The sequence below is a fragment of the Aquila chrysaetos genome, chromosome 19 (assembly GCF_900496995.4).
Source record: "Aquila chrysaetos chrysaetos chromosome 19, bAquChr1.4, whole genome shotgun sequence".
Taxonomy (NCBI): domain Eukaryota; kingdom Metazoa; phylum Chordata; class Aves; order Accipitriformes; family Accipitridae; genus Aquila; species Aquila chrysaetos.
Window position 1 is genome coordinate 6463771 of NC_044022.1, and position 15626 is coordinate 6479396.

The 15626-nt window shown below is 43.1% G+C and overlaps 1 protein-coding gene across 5 annotated transcripts in view; it reads left to right on the forward strand.

Annotated features, from left to right (window-relative positions):
* The window catches only part of ATP8A2 (ATPase phospholipid transporting 8A2), a 356040-nt gene that overhangs the window by 329683 nt on the left and 10731 nt on the right, over positions 1–15626 (forward strand). For all 5 annotated transcript variants that reach the window (XR_003927481.1, XM_030042177.2, XM_030042178.1 and 2 more), the window contains one exon: positions 10636–10727. Coding sequence is in view for 4 of the 5 variants with exons in the window: in XM_030042177.2 (XP_029898037.1) it covers positions 10636–10727 (92 nt within the window). In the remaining variant the exon portion in view is untranslated. The remainder of the gene's footprint in view (positions 1–10635; positions 10728–15626) is intronic.

Below are 15626 nucleotides of genomic sequence, written 5' to 3' on the forward strand. Positions count from 1 at the left end.
CAAGACGATGCACTGGTGGAGATTCTCTTTCATTTAAGTGCTTCTCACCAAATCTAACTTTGTTGCTTTAGTGAAATGTGCATGACCAGCTCTCACCCTGAGAGCGAGCTGTCTTATTTATCTTAGCCTTGGTTTTATTTGTCGGGTGAGGGCAGATGCCTATCTCATTTCAATAGCTGTGTGACCCGGTGGGTAATCGGTGAGCTGACACAAGTACCCGTGGAGACTTGCCCACTCCACAGGTCCCTGGGGACGAGCAAGAGGAGAACGCGGGAAACCTGACTCAGGCTTGTGGCTGTGCAGGGAGCCGAGAGCAGCAGAGCACTCAGCCTCACGCCAGCAGAAGCAGAAATGGTAAAACAGACTTAACTTTTCTCTTAACAAAACCATGAACGAGCTGAGGACCTGATCTCATGATTCCTGAGGAAGAGGCAAGCTTTTTCATTAAGATCAAGAGGAACGAGGCTTGGGCTCATTATATTTCAAAGCACTTTGTCTCTTTATTGATGCATTTCAAATTATATCTACTTGAATAGGGAGACTGTGCCAGTAAGGCCCCTTCACATCGGCACGTACAACGAATCTTATTTGAAACAAACTCAGTCTTGTGTTTTCACCTGGTTAAATGGCATTGGACGTTTGGAGCCAAATTCTTGTTTCGTGAATGTGTTGACTTGAGTGTATTTACTCAGGATACGCATGACTGTGATCTGAATCTGGCCCATCCAGTGCAGCTGAGCGTAAAATGAGGTTCAAGAGGGGAGAGGTGTATTTTGGTTTTTGAGGTTTCGGAGTCTTTTTATCAATTTTTCCAGATGTTCTTCACACCATTTCTGGGAAGCAAAGGCAAGATTTCTCCACCAGCATACACAACAAAGTGACTGGCATATTTACGATTTTTCCTTGCAGCTTTTCTAGTAAAAAGATATTAGACTCCTTTTACTAGCAAAAGGCACATAAAATTATATCAGTGGGGTTTTTTTAAATTCTTTGATTCCATATGGTAAACATTCGTGTATGGTAGGTGGAAAATGCATAATTTTGTTTTATTTTACACTTGTCCCTTTCTCTCTCCCTCCTGTCCTGTATCAGTAAGGAATCATCACATTATTTCCTCATTTTAATATGTACCGTTAATTTCCGGCATTTCTAACCCCTGTGTGTGAGGCACTTGTTAAATTACTAGGTTTGATTCTGCTCCGAGTTGAGCAGTGGGGAGGCCGTGGGGCAGAGATGGGAAGGAGCAGAGGGCAGAGAGGGTTTCAGAAGCTGGCCACAGGGATGACGGGGGAGTTATCATGCTCCCACTGGCACTGAGGACCCAAGTGCCCAGCTGCTAGCACCAACCAGTTGGAGCTGACACGCGCCTGCTCTGGTGCAGTTAATTATTTCACATCCTGATTGTGCCTATCACGTAACCTTGAGGGAGATCCAGTGCACAAATAGGGTTAAAACCTGGTGACCTGGAGAAGGGTTTAGAGCTGTGATCAAATCTGCTAGCAAAGTCGAAGTTGATGGAGGTACAGTATCAGCACAAAGGCCAAAATGAAGTTGTAAATTGAAAGAAAAGATTAGAAGAAAAGAGAACGTAACAAGATGAGAGTTAAAACTGATTAAGGGGCCAATCTCTCTGATGCCTAATCCTGAGTTACTGGGTTGGGTACCGGGGATCTCCCCAGGGGAGAAAAGAAGAAATCTTCCCTCCAGGCTGCACAGCAGGAGAACTGTTCCATAACAACTATTCCAGCCTAATGGCTTCAGCAGTCTGCTTTGGCCTCAGCTCCTCCGCTGGCTAACCCCACTGGGTAACCCCATCTCAGAAGAGAGGCAGGACAGCCTGAATTCACGCCTCTGATTCGTGGCAAAGAATAAAGTACTGAGTTACGTGTAGCAAGGACAAGAAAACAGAAGTTATACTAGATGCTAAATTTTTAGTGGACAATTACAAAATACTTAAAAGCTTAAAGAAAAGCAGTTTGGTTTTTTGCAGATCAACCAAAAGTCCTGGGCTTTGCTCTAAATTGTATCTACACACTTTTAAAGTTCATCAGTTTTTGCTGTTCCTCTGAGCTGTTCTTTAGCTTTTTTTTCTCTAAAAAAAAGGAAGAAAAAACCTGATAAGAGAAGTTTAGAGTTTTTGAACACAGAAGTCATTTTAACTTTAGTCAAAGTATTTAAGTGGACTTTTTTTAAACCAGGAAGTTTGGATTTAAAAAAAAAAAACAACACCCAAAACTAATCAAAAAATATCTTTACATAGAGACCAAGCCTGGAAAACTTCAATCTCCAAGGGGACTACTTCTGAAAAAATGAGTCAATAGGAAAAGAATGTTATAATTGCAACTGTATTGCCACCTTATCTGTAGAGGATACAACCAAGCACCCACTAGAGTAAGTGCAAAGTGAGGCACTTAGGGACAAGAAGTAAACAGCACTGATAGGGAAAGGAGGAGAGCTGAAAAGCAGCAAGCCACACTTAGCCTTTTCTGCTTCTCAGACCTTTAAATTGAGTCAATTCCCACATTTTTGGAAGGCTGAAGGCAAAACTGGGCAGCTTCAACTTTGTGTTTAGTTAGTTGGCTTTGGGACAGCTGACGATGATGCCTACCCCCTGCCCTCCTGCCATGTAATGAAATGCATAAACACATGCTTAATGTTTGCAGTGCTTAGACATGGAAGGCACTCTAAGAGAGAGATCTCATCTATTATTTTCTTAGGGTTGGTGCTTTTCAGAGAGGCATGTGATGTTTAGTGTCTGCTTTTTTTTTAGATGGTATTTTTAAAAGGTGCTTGGTAATACTGTCTTCTGTTCAAAGAAGTAGTCTTGCGAAGAAGTTTAGGAGTAACAGCCTCAAAAATGAAGTTTAGAACGGATTGTCCAGGTGATTTTTAGGAGTCAAAGGAGGGATCTGTTTGGCTTTTCTGCCTTAGGATGTTGTTAATGACAAAAGGAAATGTAAATCATCCTTGCTTGTCACCAGAAGGAAAAGCTTCCTCCTGTTTTTAGCCATACAACTTCAAGGACCAACTTGAAGAGGGTTTTGTGGGCTTAGAGTGGAGAACCTGGTCCCCGAGCTCTACACGCAGCCCGGGTGCTGCACACAGGGCTGGCTGAAGCTCGCGACGTGCCTCGGCCTCCGTCTGCTGTCGCAGCGTGGTTCTGCCTCTGCCACGGGGCGATGTGGCAGCGCGGGTGGGCTTGCTCGCTCCCGACACGGGGCCTGCCGCCGCATGCTGGCCGCGGGCTCTCCTTCGTGCGGGGGTCCTGCGTTCAAACCTCCGAGACGTAATGGGAAAGCAAAGCTGCTGTTCTGGTGAAGCAGCATGCTGCCAGGCCGTACCACAAGCTGTAACAAGAGCGTTTCTCTGGGGCGTTGGTGAGGGTCATGGATCCGTGGGGTTTTGTTGACGTGGCTGTAGGGCTGGTTTCAGAGTTTCCCAGACCGTTCCTTACCGGCCGTGGTCATATTGGCCCACCTTTGCCCTGTCTCCTCGGTTGGATCCGCTCAACTGTTTGTGGGTCCACGTGATAAATGAGTTGAAGGAAGCGGGATGGCGTGGGGACCACTGTCAGGTTCTTCGACTGACTGGCAAGGGCAGGAACTCCTTCGGTCATCAGTCGCCGCAAGGGATGTCCATGGAGCCGCTGCTGCTACTGAAGTTGTGTGACACTCAACCTTTTCACATCCAGGTGGAATAAACGACTTTTAGCTGTCTGTGAGCTGAGCTCTCTATGGCATGTTGCAGGCCTCGAGAGCTCACTACTATATGGCTGCTTTAATTATGCTCCAAGTCGGTCTTGCAGGGCCACGTATCCAGATACATTTGATGCTTAACAGGCAAACATTTGGCTGAGTAATGTCAAATATGACTCTTAAAGAGGGAAAGTTCCTTCAATAGTTGCCCCCTATCTAGGGAAAGGGAGTTGCTGCGTTAGCAAGGCGTGGAGATGTTACACCGTGGCAGGGCATGCTTCCCTGGAGAGCTGGCTGCTGCTGAACCCTCAGCCAGGGCATGGAACTCCCTAAAGCTTGGTTATCTTGGTGCAGGAGTCACCTCTGATAGGTAACTTCTCGTACTTCTTAGCCTGCAAGTGGCGCAGGCCACACTTCTGTCTTCATTTCCCTGTGGTTTGTGCCTGGTGACCCTTTGGTCTTCTAGCCATGGTCTGGGGTTTTGTTGATGAGTATTTACAGAAAAATGCGAAAGGAGCATGGATTTGGATGTCTCTCTATTTCAGCTGGATCTTGAGTGATTAAGGAGTAGTGTGTGTAGACGCTGACTCTGCAAAGAAAATGCTGATTTTTGTTTTACTGTTTATATGCCTCAGACGCTTCCTTGTGAAATGCTCTGGAGATTTCCTTTGATTACAATGCAGCTTCATTATCAGTAGTGCCTGTTTGCCTTCTAAATTAAAAAGACCTCCTACCCTGATGGACCTCATAGTAAAACATTCCTGCAATCCAATGCTAGATAACCAAAAATAACATTTCCCCTTTGTGGACCAAAAGAGAGAAACCAGCAGAAGCCTACGGTTGCTACTTTTGCTGTTCTGTAGGAGGGTGATTCCTCTCTGCGATGTCTCCAAAGCCCAGAGGATGGAGGTATATTTGCTCACTCAGCCAGTCAGGCCTTTCTTCTACAGCTCTGCGTTGTTCTGGGTATTTGAGCATACAGAGTTTTGCTGAACCCTCAGCATTAGCGTGGCTTGCATTTGAGAGGATTTGCATGCTTTAATTTTGAGTTCCTGGTCTGTAAGAATGTTGTTTTTACGTTCTGCTAACCAAGTCTGTGTTAGTTGTCATCTCTCTTGTCTGCTGCTGAACTCCAACAGCTCCCTTATGTGAACTCAAGTAATGCACTTGAGTCCAAACTAAAAGAAAACAAGTTAAACTGAGGCCTGCAGCTGTGCTAGGGGAGCGCACTCAGCCAGCAGGGAGTATCCGAGGAAGAAAAACAGGTCTCCTCTGGCCAATTACAAAGGTGCAGCCGGAGACTCTGCCTGGATTATGGTACTCGCTCTTTGTCCACCAGGACCATGACTGATGCTGTAAGGCTTTAAGCAGCGTTCTGCTGCATGAAAGATGAGAGATGGAACTTGTGAATAAATGCTCAGGAATACTTGGTGTGTCCTAGCAGCCAGCGGGATCCATGAATGCCCTCTGCCAGGTCCTACTTGGGGAGAAGTCATAGTGCTCAAACCTCTCGTGATTCTTTAGAAGAAACTTAATGGAGTTTGAGAACCAAGAGACTGAAATGAATATCAACAATCTGCTTGTAAACAGTTTGGTGATTAGGACTGATCAAAGCTGGAGAAGTCTGTTTCAGACCTTTTTTGTTGTTCTTCCTGTTTTATGTTGATGTAACTTTCAGTGACAGAAACATCTCAACAAAGAAACAGCAGACTTTCGTGGAAGTGACTGTTTGGAATGTATGGAAGAAATAAATTATTATGTTTTAATTTTAAATTTTAAAAAGGGAGAGAAGAGCATCCTCTTCTCCCCTCAAAATCTAATCCACAGCTAGGTTGACTGGGACAGAAACTTCCTGATCTTTCACCTTGCGTTGAGCCACATTGGATATTTTGCAGAAATTTTTTTCTCCCTTCCCTCCCTGCTGTCGCAGTGCGAGGACAATGTGTTGCAAGACGTTTCTTCCAACAGGAGAGGAATGCAGGCCAGCCAGGGCTTCTCAGGAAACAACATGTTTAACAAGAGTATGTGACAGTGGAAAGAAAGAGGCTGAACAAGGGTTTGTCTGCTGCTCCATTTGAAAATGCATATGGGTAGGAGGGAGGCTGTGGAGTTAAGGGCGGAATTTCAGCCTAAGCTTTGGAGGGTTTTCTATTTCAAACCAAGCTGTACAATGATTTACCTGTTGCTAATTGCTGCGGCAGCGTCCTAGGTTAGGAGAAACAGTGACACTGCACCTGCAGGCAGTAGGGGCGAGGGGTTCATAGCTATTCAGATGACAGGAAAAACAGCCGCAAGCTTTCTTGTCTTCTGGGCTTACCCATGGACATATGTATCTTGCTTGCTCTCTGACCTTGCCCATGGATGCTGGGTATCTTGCAGTGAAGAACCATGCCTCTGCCACGGGTTCTTTGTGTGGTTTTAAGGCAGAGGGATAGCAGCTGGGATATGTGCTTCTGTGTTTTATTTGTGTAGCTGTGGTAAGGCTTCACTAATAGCTCAGTTCTTCCTCCTAGAAAGTGGAAAAGCAGGAACAAACCCAAATCATTTCATATGTGTGTATCTGACTAATTCTGAATAATCCAGAAGGGTGGTGAGTTAAAACCAATGGCAGCTAAGTGCCTTCGCCCATTTGGTGTGTCTGTGCTCTCTATCTCCCCTCGTAAATCATAACAAAACACAAACTCATTTCTTAAGAGTTCAGTTCTTCTAAGAGAAGGGAGGCCCTGAATTATTTTTATTTTAACTGAGCTATGTGTGTGTGTTTTCTCAGGGAAGATCCAATTTTAACACACCTGCATCCACTTTAACCTTCCCTTCTTTGTGAGCCCTGCTTTTGCCACCAGCCAATTAGTGGACTCAGGAGGACATTCTGGGTCAAGCTATACCAAGTGCCGCAAATCCTCATTAATGCTAATTAGTGCTCAGTAGGTTAATTGGTGGTGAAGCTCATCTTTTTTTAATTACTTGAGCAAAAGAGCCAGTGGGACCTTGTGGTCAGCTTTGAATTATTCTGTTTGTTTTGATGCACCTCATTTGAATGTGTAAAGCCAGATGTTTGTTGCCTAGATTTAAGGGCTGTTTGCTTTTGTGAGGGATGAGAAGAAGAGAACACAGAAAAATAAAATTAAGGTCTCTGTTGACACCTTAGAGCAATTCAGATACAAAAATGGAAGAGTCATTTTATTTGTGGAATGGAAAATATTGTTATGAAATAACATGTTGCCTTTAGTTTACCTTTTGATTTGTCATTCACTTAGTGAATTCATGTAATGTTAGCGCAGACTTCCAGGCAGACAGAAATCATCTTGGCCCTCTTAGGAAGCCATTGCAAAGGTATTCCTGGCCCAAGGTGTTCTTCATTATTGATAGCAACTGAATCTGATTTTATATGACTTGAGTAATGACTTTTTTTAATAGTTTTTTTCATAGTAACCCTCAGAATTGGGACTTTTGTAATAGTTTTTGTTCTAATCTACTGTTTGTTTTGTTTAGTTCAAAGCATTTTGTCTGTGTCCTTGTCCTTCATATAATTACAGATAGACGGCTTCTCTCCCTTACCGCTTCTGAGGTCACTAACCAACTTAAGCATATTTCACTGTCACTTTCCAGGTCACTGACTCCCATAAGGATGTCTGGGTTTGTGACTTCTTCCATTCTGATACCATTTTTGAGGACCTGAGTATGAACACAACTATATCCAATATTCAGAGTATGATCTCATGATCTCTTATCCTTTTGCCTCAATGCATCTTAAGATGCCATCCTTAGACCCTGTGGGAGGACTTAGGCATGGGCTCTGAGTCACTGGAAAGCAGAATTAACACTTAAAATCATGGCTAATACGTGGGATTGATTTACAAGCGATATTTCTGTGAGCAAGGCCTAACCTGGTGCCTGCGAGTCTGACATCATCGTTAGTTTTGCATCAAAGTGTGAGAGACACTGAGAAGTCTTCACTTTGTTATCTGTTGGTAGAAGACAAAAACCTTTTCTGAAAGCAGGGACCCTGTATCAGTGCAAACACTTCAGTCCAGTTAGGAAACCCACTTAACTTTTCTTTTCCTTTCAGGGCTTGTATTGGGAGATCTAATATCTGTTAATAAATCAAATACTCATCCATTTCAGAAGAGCTGTGTTGCGTTTTACCTCTGTGTATTAAGAGCTCATTTTATAGCACTTGACTGGTCTTGACTTGCAGTCTATTTAATCATCCCTTGTACTTAAACCACAAATGCTTTACTTCTTCATGAGTTTTTCTTTCTCTGCATAGCTACGATCCATTATAATTTCCCAAATGGGAAAATCGGATTTGACTTCAGTTTTGAAGTTGTTGATTATAATTAGGCATATCAAAGATAGTCTAGCTTTGGCTTCCTTAGAGCTGCAATGTGTCACTCCTGTTCAGAAGTCCCTTGACAGCACACTTTCCTCCACACGTTGCACGTAGAAGCCTGAGGAGGTAACCGTTATTGGCCTGTAGCCGATACCGTCCTGTTGCTGTGTGGTAGACAGGCAGATGAAGAATTTGTTCCTTGTGCCTTTTGCTGCTGTGGTTAATTCCATTCTTAGTGTAAGAATTTTGTGGCAGATGTTGCTTATTTGTCCCTTAGAACAAGTATTTTTGATTGGTTTAAGATTTCTTTTTTAAGCCATCTATCCAAACCCACCCTCTGGTTCTCCTGCTGAGATGGGAAAGACTCTACCTGTATGTCCTTTACCTGCAGAAGATGAACAAGTACTCCACTTCTGTCATTCGCGGGACAGCAGTAGATGTGGTGTTTCGCTTCAGTTACCAGTCAGTGAACTTACAAGGTACTTAGCAGTCCTCCAAAATCAGCAGGAGGTTGCACAATACAGCATTGCTAGTTTGCACATGCACTGGTAATGACATCCTGCAGGCTGTCAACTTTGTAAGCCTGTTAAAGGTTAGAGGAATCTCATGTCTTGCTGCCATCCCCCTACCTGGTGATTCCTTGTAGTACATGCTTTCTATTATGCTGCCTGCTTTGAGCAGTTGGAGATTTCTTTGTGTAGGTATTTGATTTTCTTACAGTTGGCTGGTCTTTGGTTTTTTAACCAATTGGATCTTCCAAGATTTTTAGAAGCTTCCATGCTGTAACCCTGGTTTTAGTGGAAACCTGTGATCCTTTCTTCTGTGAACGCATGCAGTTCTCATGATCCAAGAGCTCTTAAAGATTGTTTGGCACTCTCAGTTGGTGTTTATAGTTTTGCTTCCAAACCTGTTATCAACTTCTATTTTATGTTGAGGGAATACTACTGACTGTAGGCAGGGAAAGCAGCCTGGCCTATTTGTTGTAGGTGTGATTCTGTGGTGCCAAGGGAAGGAGGGGAAGACCAAGTGTCTGAAAATGCTGACAGTTTCTAAAGATTTTAAGGAGGGGTCCATAGGCTGTACAAGTTTCTAGTTCAGGTGTCTGAGCTTAGAGACCACAGGAAAAAGAGAAGGATTCCTCCCTTTTGTGGACATCTCATTATGCACTGAACAGAGGACTGTGAGCCTGGATATTACCCTAATGGACTATTAAGTGGAATATAAGCCTGCATGGCTGGATTACATATTATAGGCATCTCAGAGTTTCTTTGGTTACTTTCTTGTTTGAAGTTAGCAAACTGCTTCAATGAAAGGGAGTTGTTTAAAGCTGTTGTAAGCTTGTTGACAGCAGCAGCTGTGCTTGCTGGGATTTCCATTCCATATACCAAATGTATGTGAATTTGTAATCTAATCCAAGAAAGATATCAGCATTGGCATTTAGATGTGTATCCACATTTGCAGCATAACCAGTGGAATTACTGCTTGTGAATAAAGATGTGAAAAAACAAGCAGACTGTGAAAATGGAAACACGGTGTAAATGTGGTGCAAATGGGATAAAGATACTGCAAGGAGCTGCACTAGCAAACAGATCCCTTCTATGCACTGGCTCTGTCTCAGTGTTGAACAAGGGTGAGATGGGAAAAACCAACCCAATCGCGGAGGAACTTTGAACTAAAATAAAGTGTAGTACCTTTTTCAAAATAATCTGATGCATAACAGTCATTTGAGGCTCCAGTGCAATGAGATTTGGACACCTACGTTATTTTAAAACCCCTTTGAACTTAGTGGGACTTGTATACGTAATTAAGTGCTTTGAAAGGTCAGGACTTTAGCCATCGTTTGTTAATTCTGGGCATAAAGTTGTTGATGAAATGAGTTGTGTTTTTAATAAAAATCAGAGTGGAGAGTGTCTCTAATGATTTGTGTATATACATTAAACCTATTGTAGGCATACTGTATTTTTCCCCTTAAGTTTGTATTTTCACTTTCTGTATATTCAGTAATAATATTTCAGGCCTTTGACAGGAACTGTGTAAAACAAAAGGGCTTTTTAACCAAAAACTGGATAGAAAGTTTTCTTTCCAGTGTGGGAGGTGAAAATGAGAGTGTTCTTTAGAAGACAGAATTAACTAGGAGTCCCACCTTTGGTTGCCTCAGGCCGTTTTGCAGGTGTGATAGAAGCGTTTTACCATGTGCTAAGCCACAATGCTTTGCTCCTTCTCTCTAAGGCAGTTTGTGGGTGCCCTGATTCATGTACATAATACTAAAGAAAAATCTCCTTTTTAATGTTACATATTACTTGATGTCAGACTTCTGATATCATTTGTCATAATTTATAGGCATCGGGCATTCAGAAATCACAATGATGGTAATATCAGGGATAGATTAACTAAATGGAAACTTGAACAAAAGGGCCTTAGAAAGGAGGAGTTTCCATTATTAGAGTTCTCTTGATAATGTGCAGTTTAAAGAGAAAATTATTTTTCATGCTACAACCATCTTAAATACTGACAAAGTCAAAGCTGCCAAGTACTTTAAATACAGTTGACTCTTACCTTGAAATTATCTGGTTACTCACTGGTATTTTTTTTTTTTTCCTCCCTCAGCGTGAACGAACGTGATCATTTGTTAAAAAGGCTCGGTAGGAAAACTCCTCCGAGCCTTTTCCGTGCTCATTCTGTCCAGCAAAGCGTATCACGTAAGTAGCAGATCATGTATGCATGTGTGTTTCACAGCAGTGAGTCCCAGATGAGTGAAGCGAAGGGTGATTATTTTTTAATTAAATTGTAGGTAGAGATAATCTAGCGCAGAGGCTGAGCTGCCAAGCAAGACACATACATTTGGAAGTGGAATTAGTGTATTTGGCCCTAGGCAAGTGGATCTCAAATGTGGATAATTCCCTAGGATCCAATCAACAGGCCCAAATGACAAAATCCCAATATGCAGGTTCTCTAAATGCAAAATCCTGATAGTCTCGAGAATACTGTAAAATCAAAAAAACTCTGCAGGATAAAATAAATGTTGTGATAGAGCCTAACTTAAATAGAAGTGGTTGCTTTATGGAAAGTCGTATTAGCTGGGGTTAGCTGAGAATACAGCGATATTTCAGGGATGCCACTTAGGGGTTCTGTGTGTTTCTGATGAGGAAGGCCATGGCGTGCAGAGCTGCCTCTCCCTCCTCTCCCTCTTTGTCCTCTGCTAGGAGAAGAGATGCACCATCACATCTTGCTACTGCTGCTGTTTGGAATAAATTGCATTTTTTTGGTTGGTATAGAGGTCATCCATTTATTCACCTTCCTAGAGGAACATGTGACAGGCCTTGATCTGCTGGACCTGACGTTTTTTTGTCAGTGTTAGAAAGGCTTCCATAGCATTAAAAATAATCTAACAGCTCTGTAGTCCAGATACACTGAGGGGCCATGCTGTCTCAAGGGACCAGGGAGTCCAGTCAACCTGTTCTGGTGGTAAAATGCAGTCTCTCCTGTGATTAAGCTGGTAGTCAAAATATGCTCATCTTACTAAAGAAAATAGCCCCCCAGCGTGCAGTACTGCTGCACACAGTGCAAGGAGCAGGCACTCAGGATTTGGGTTTCATATTGCCGTTGCAGTGAGAAGTGACGCCCCTGACAGTTAAAGAATCCGAAGGAAGTCAAATCTCTGTGCTGGCTGTCGTCTTCCGTAGCAGAACTGTTATGGTTCAGGCCATGGAAGCAGGGCTGGGATTTGAGAACCCAAATGCCTTACGTATGATTATTTTCCGTGGGGAGTTTGACTAGAAGGGGTGGAACAGTGACGGATCTGCTAGTCCTTGTCCTTCATAGAGCCGTTGCAAGGCCATCACTGTCAAGGGATGCAGGGTCTCCAGCGATCAATCCCATTGCTCCTGCGAAAAGAGGCCGATGCGCAGAGCAGCCCTGTGGACCGTGTGCTCCTGCCAGGATTTAATCCTTTGTGTCAAGGAGCCAGGGATGCTGATGGCAGCGTGGCTTTGGGTATGCAAACACGCTTTTTGAGGAGATTCCAAAGGCGATGACTGGCAGAAGAGATCCATAAACCGCTTAAATAAATTGCTGTTAAAGTAGTCTGCTGTAGAGACTTACCACAGCACAGAAGGGAGATACACCAGTGGTGACTAGTCAGACTTGATATATGCTTTTAGTCTGGTAGAACACATCATCAGGTTGTTAGGTGAATAGCTGTTGGGAAAGAAAAATGAGATATCAAAATAAATGCTAATTTGCATAACCAGCTTCCCTATAAATGCAAATCATTAAATGCTAAATGAGTCAGGACAGGTTACAATCAGCCATCTGTTTTTCACATGAACGTAAATTTTGATTGTGAAGCTGTTGGGACTGAAAGACGCTTTTTGTGGCATATCCATGATTCTCTAAAAATTCCATCATCTCTTGTCAAATGTTATTTTCCAATGTTGCATAGCTGCTATATGTACAAGGCCACGTGAAATCCAGGGAACATATGTGCTGTTTTCACAACCCTAAATTGTACAACTGTTTACTAAATGCTAGAAATCTTCAAAGCGAACAGTTGATGAATAGGGCAGTAGCCTTGACATGCTGGGCCAATATCTTAAATCACACTACAAGCACTCTGTTTGAAGTCTTGAACTGTTCATATGTTTCCACCAGGCTCCAAGTTCCCAGCCTGCGAAGGCCACTTCTTCCAAAAATTGCTTTGTGGCTTCATCTCAGAATCGGACACTTGCATATAAAGCAGGAAAATGGTTTGTTTAGTTAGAGCTGACAAAGGCTTAAGCAAATCAATTGCCTTAGTCCCAACAAAGAAGGAAAATGGGATTAAATTCCCTAGCACAGATTGTAAAGATGCAGTACTGGTTTGAGAGTCACGTTATTTTTGACAACAACTGTTTCCAAATTTTTGGAGAGGAAACAATGCCTAAATAGCTTTGTTCCCAATCTCATGGAAAGGAGAAAAATCTCATGGGGAGTTTCCAGGCTACTACTAGTGGTCTATGGTAGGAGGAAAAAGATGGCTGAGGTAAGCCTGCAGAGCCGTGTATCGAAAGTGGGGGGCAGAGCCACACAGCCAGTGCTGTGTCAGTGCCCTACAGGAGTGCCAGCCAGGATTAATCTCTTAAACACCTCCTCCCAGTAAAGAAACTGGCTCAGAGTGACTGCCTTGGAGAGTAGCCCCTGTCTATCTGGAAGAGTATGCCCTTAAAGTAAGACCTTCATGGCTGTTTTTCTTGCAGTGGCTTTGTTTTTGTGTTCCTGAATCATGTAGAGCTGTCAGAAGCGTGAAGGAAATCTATCTAGTAACTGTACTGTCAAAGATTGTGTGGTTCCTTCCTACCAGTATAACTTCTGGGAAGCTTTATGAAAACTTAAAAAAAAAAAAAGTGAAGTTCCTGTTGGGTGGCATTGTCATGAGGCTTTAGTGGAAGAGTTTTATGTGGTTGCCAAGCCCATGTGCTAACATAAAACCAGTCTCAGTGGAATCTTGTAGGCAGTGGAGACAACGCTGGCCTCCAGGCTTGGCATAGCTCCTGGCGAAGGTGCCTGGTGAAATTGGAGATTGCCCGTTGCCATCTGCTTTCTAAAGCCTCTTAAGAGTGAGCGGGAGGTGCCACCAGGCTCCTCTCAGATGTGTGTTTGGACCCTTCCCTTTAGTGTTCTGTGGGGTTCACGCTTGAGGGAAGGAGCAATAATGACTCCCAAAAGCTCTCCCTCTCAGAGGGTTTGCTGGCAATGAGGTTTTCTCCAGGTGAACTTTCTCCAGGTCTCCATCAAAGTTCATGTCTGTCTTTTTTGCTGTGACTTTATGAAGGTAGCATCTCCTTTAGACAAGCTCTGTAGATACAAAAGAGGGTTCTTGACCTCCCCTTTCTTCCTGCACAACTGACCTGTATCACCTGTGCCCCCAGAGCCTCACCAGCAGGGTGGGAAGGATGATGCTCCCCACTTGCTTAGGTACCCTCAGACCTGTCCATCTTTAAGGAAAGTCCCAGACCATCCCTCTAGTGCAGTTTCCCTCCTGTAATTCAGAATACCCCCTGCCAGTGTTCCGTTGTCATTTGTCTCAGCATGCTCTTAAAAAGAGCTGAATCCTGCTCTTGTTAAGCACTGCTCTGGCAGAACTCCCCCTGAAATGCGGAGAGCCGTGCCTGAATGAGGATTACTGCACTTGGCCCAGATTTCCTATGCTAGCAAAGAAAATCCCTCTTCCTTTGACAGAATATGGTGATTGCATAGAGTAAATCTGAACGCAGAGCGTATGGTTTGCACCTTATTAATCAATGGAGAAAAAGCACCTGTCATCTGAGGTTCGTTTCACAGTATAGGGGCTGGTGAATAATAAATAATAATAATGTGTTCATGCGGAGGGCTCTAATCCCACCATTTATTCTCCACTAGCAGACACCTTCTTCCTCTCACTTTTCTGCTGGTGCGTTTTGATTTGAAAAACAACAGGGTAGCTACTTGAGATGCTTTTTAAAATCCATGTCCTCTTATCTGGCATGTGTTTGAAATATAGTATACGTTCTGTATTTTTTCCAAGCTACATATTTGTTGACTGTCAAGTAGAGTTGCAATCTTTTAAAATCAACTTAAGAAAAAGAAATAGGAATAATTAGTTCAGAATCGAGGCTGTGGCATCTGGCTCCATTTTCTACATGCTAATACCAGTAGGTTAGTATCTGGGACAAAAGAGATGGGACCATTTGTCAGGAATTCCTCTTGGGTCCTTTAGAAAACACAGGCATAGTTTATCAGCAGAGAAATGAATGATTTCTGTAAGCATTAGTCAAAATGTTCAAGATTTAAAGCAGCTCTCACTTTCCCAGGATAAGTGGAAGAGGGTTGCCAAAGAAGTCAAAGCTGAGTTAGCATTTACTGTTTAATTGGTAAATGTGAACTGCGACATCATAGCAAATCTCCTTAAAAACTGTGTGGAACCAGATGTTTGGCCTGAGAGAGAATTTGGCTGGCCAGTGATACCCTAGCATTGATTTTTGTTATGTCAGAGATATCTTTTGTATCTAAGCAGCAACATTTCCTAAAAGTTTTTTTGGTTTTTTTTTAAAAGCCATTCCCATCCCCCCACACCCTAAAATTTAATTTTAGTGGATTTGAATCTGGGCATTTTTCTCTGAAGGCAAACGACACGATGGTAAAATGCATTTTATACTTCAGACTATACTAAACCATAATACCACTGCCCGTATGAAATAGTGAAATGCTGCAGAAGGTGAGGTTTCCGACATGCTTCCCGTGAGAGCTGCCCTCTTGCTGGTTGGGCTAAACAAACCCCAGGACGGACAGTTCAAGTGTATCAGAGGAGAGTGCAAGGAGTAGGAGGTCTCTAAAGTAAATCCCTAAAGTGTCCAAAACTGTACGTGGTCCTTCCATGAGCAGATTTTCCGGAATAAAAAGAGCGCTCTGGACCCTTTCTGGTCCTGGTCTTGGAAGCTGTTGCATGTGAGTGGGCTGTTAGGCTTGCACAGCGTTACTGTCTGTGTTCAAGATGCATACGTGGAGACGGTTTCTTTAGAGAAAGAAATTGCATTGCACAGGCCAGAATAGTCATTGCAGGGGACAGAAGAGTGCGCTAAATT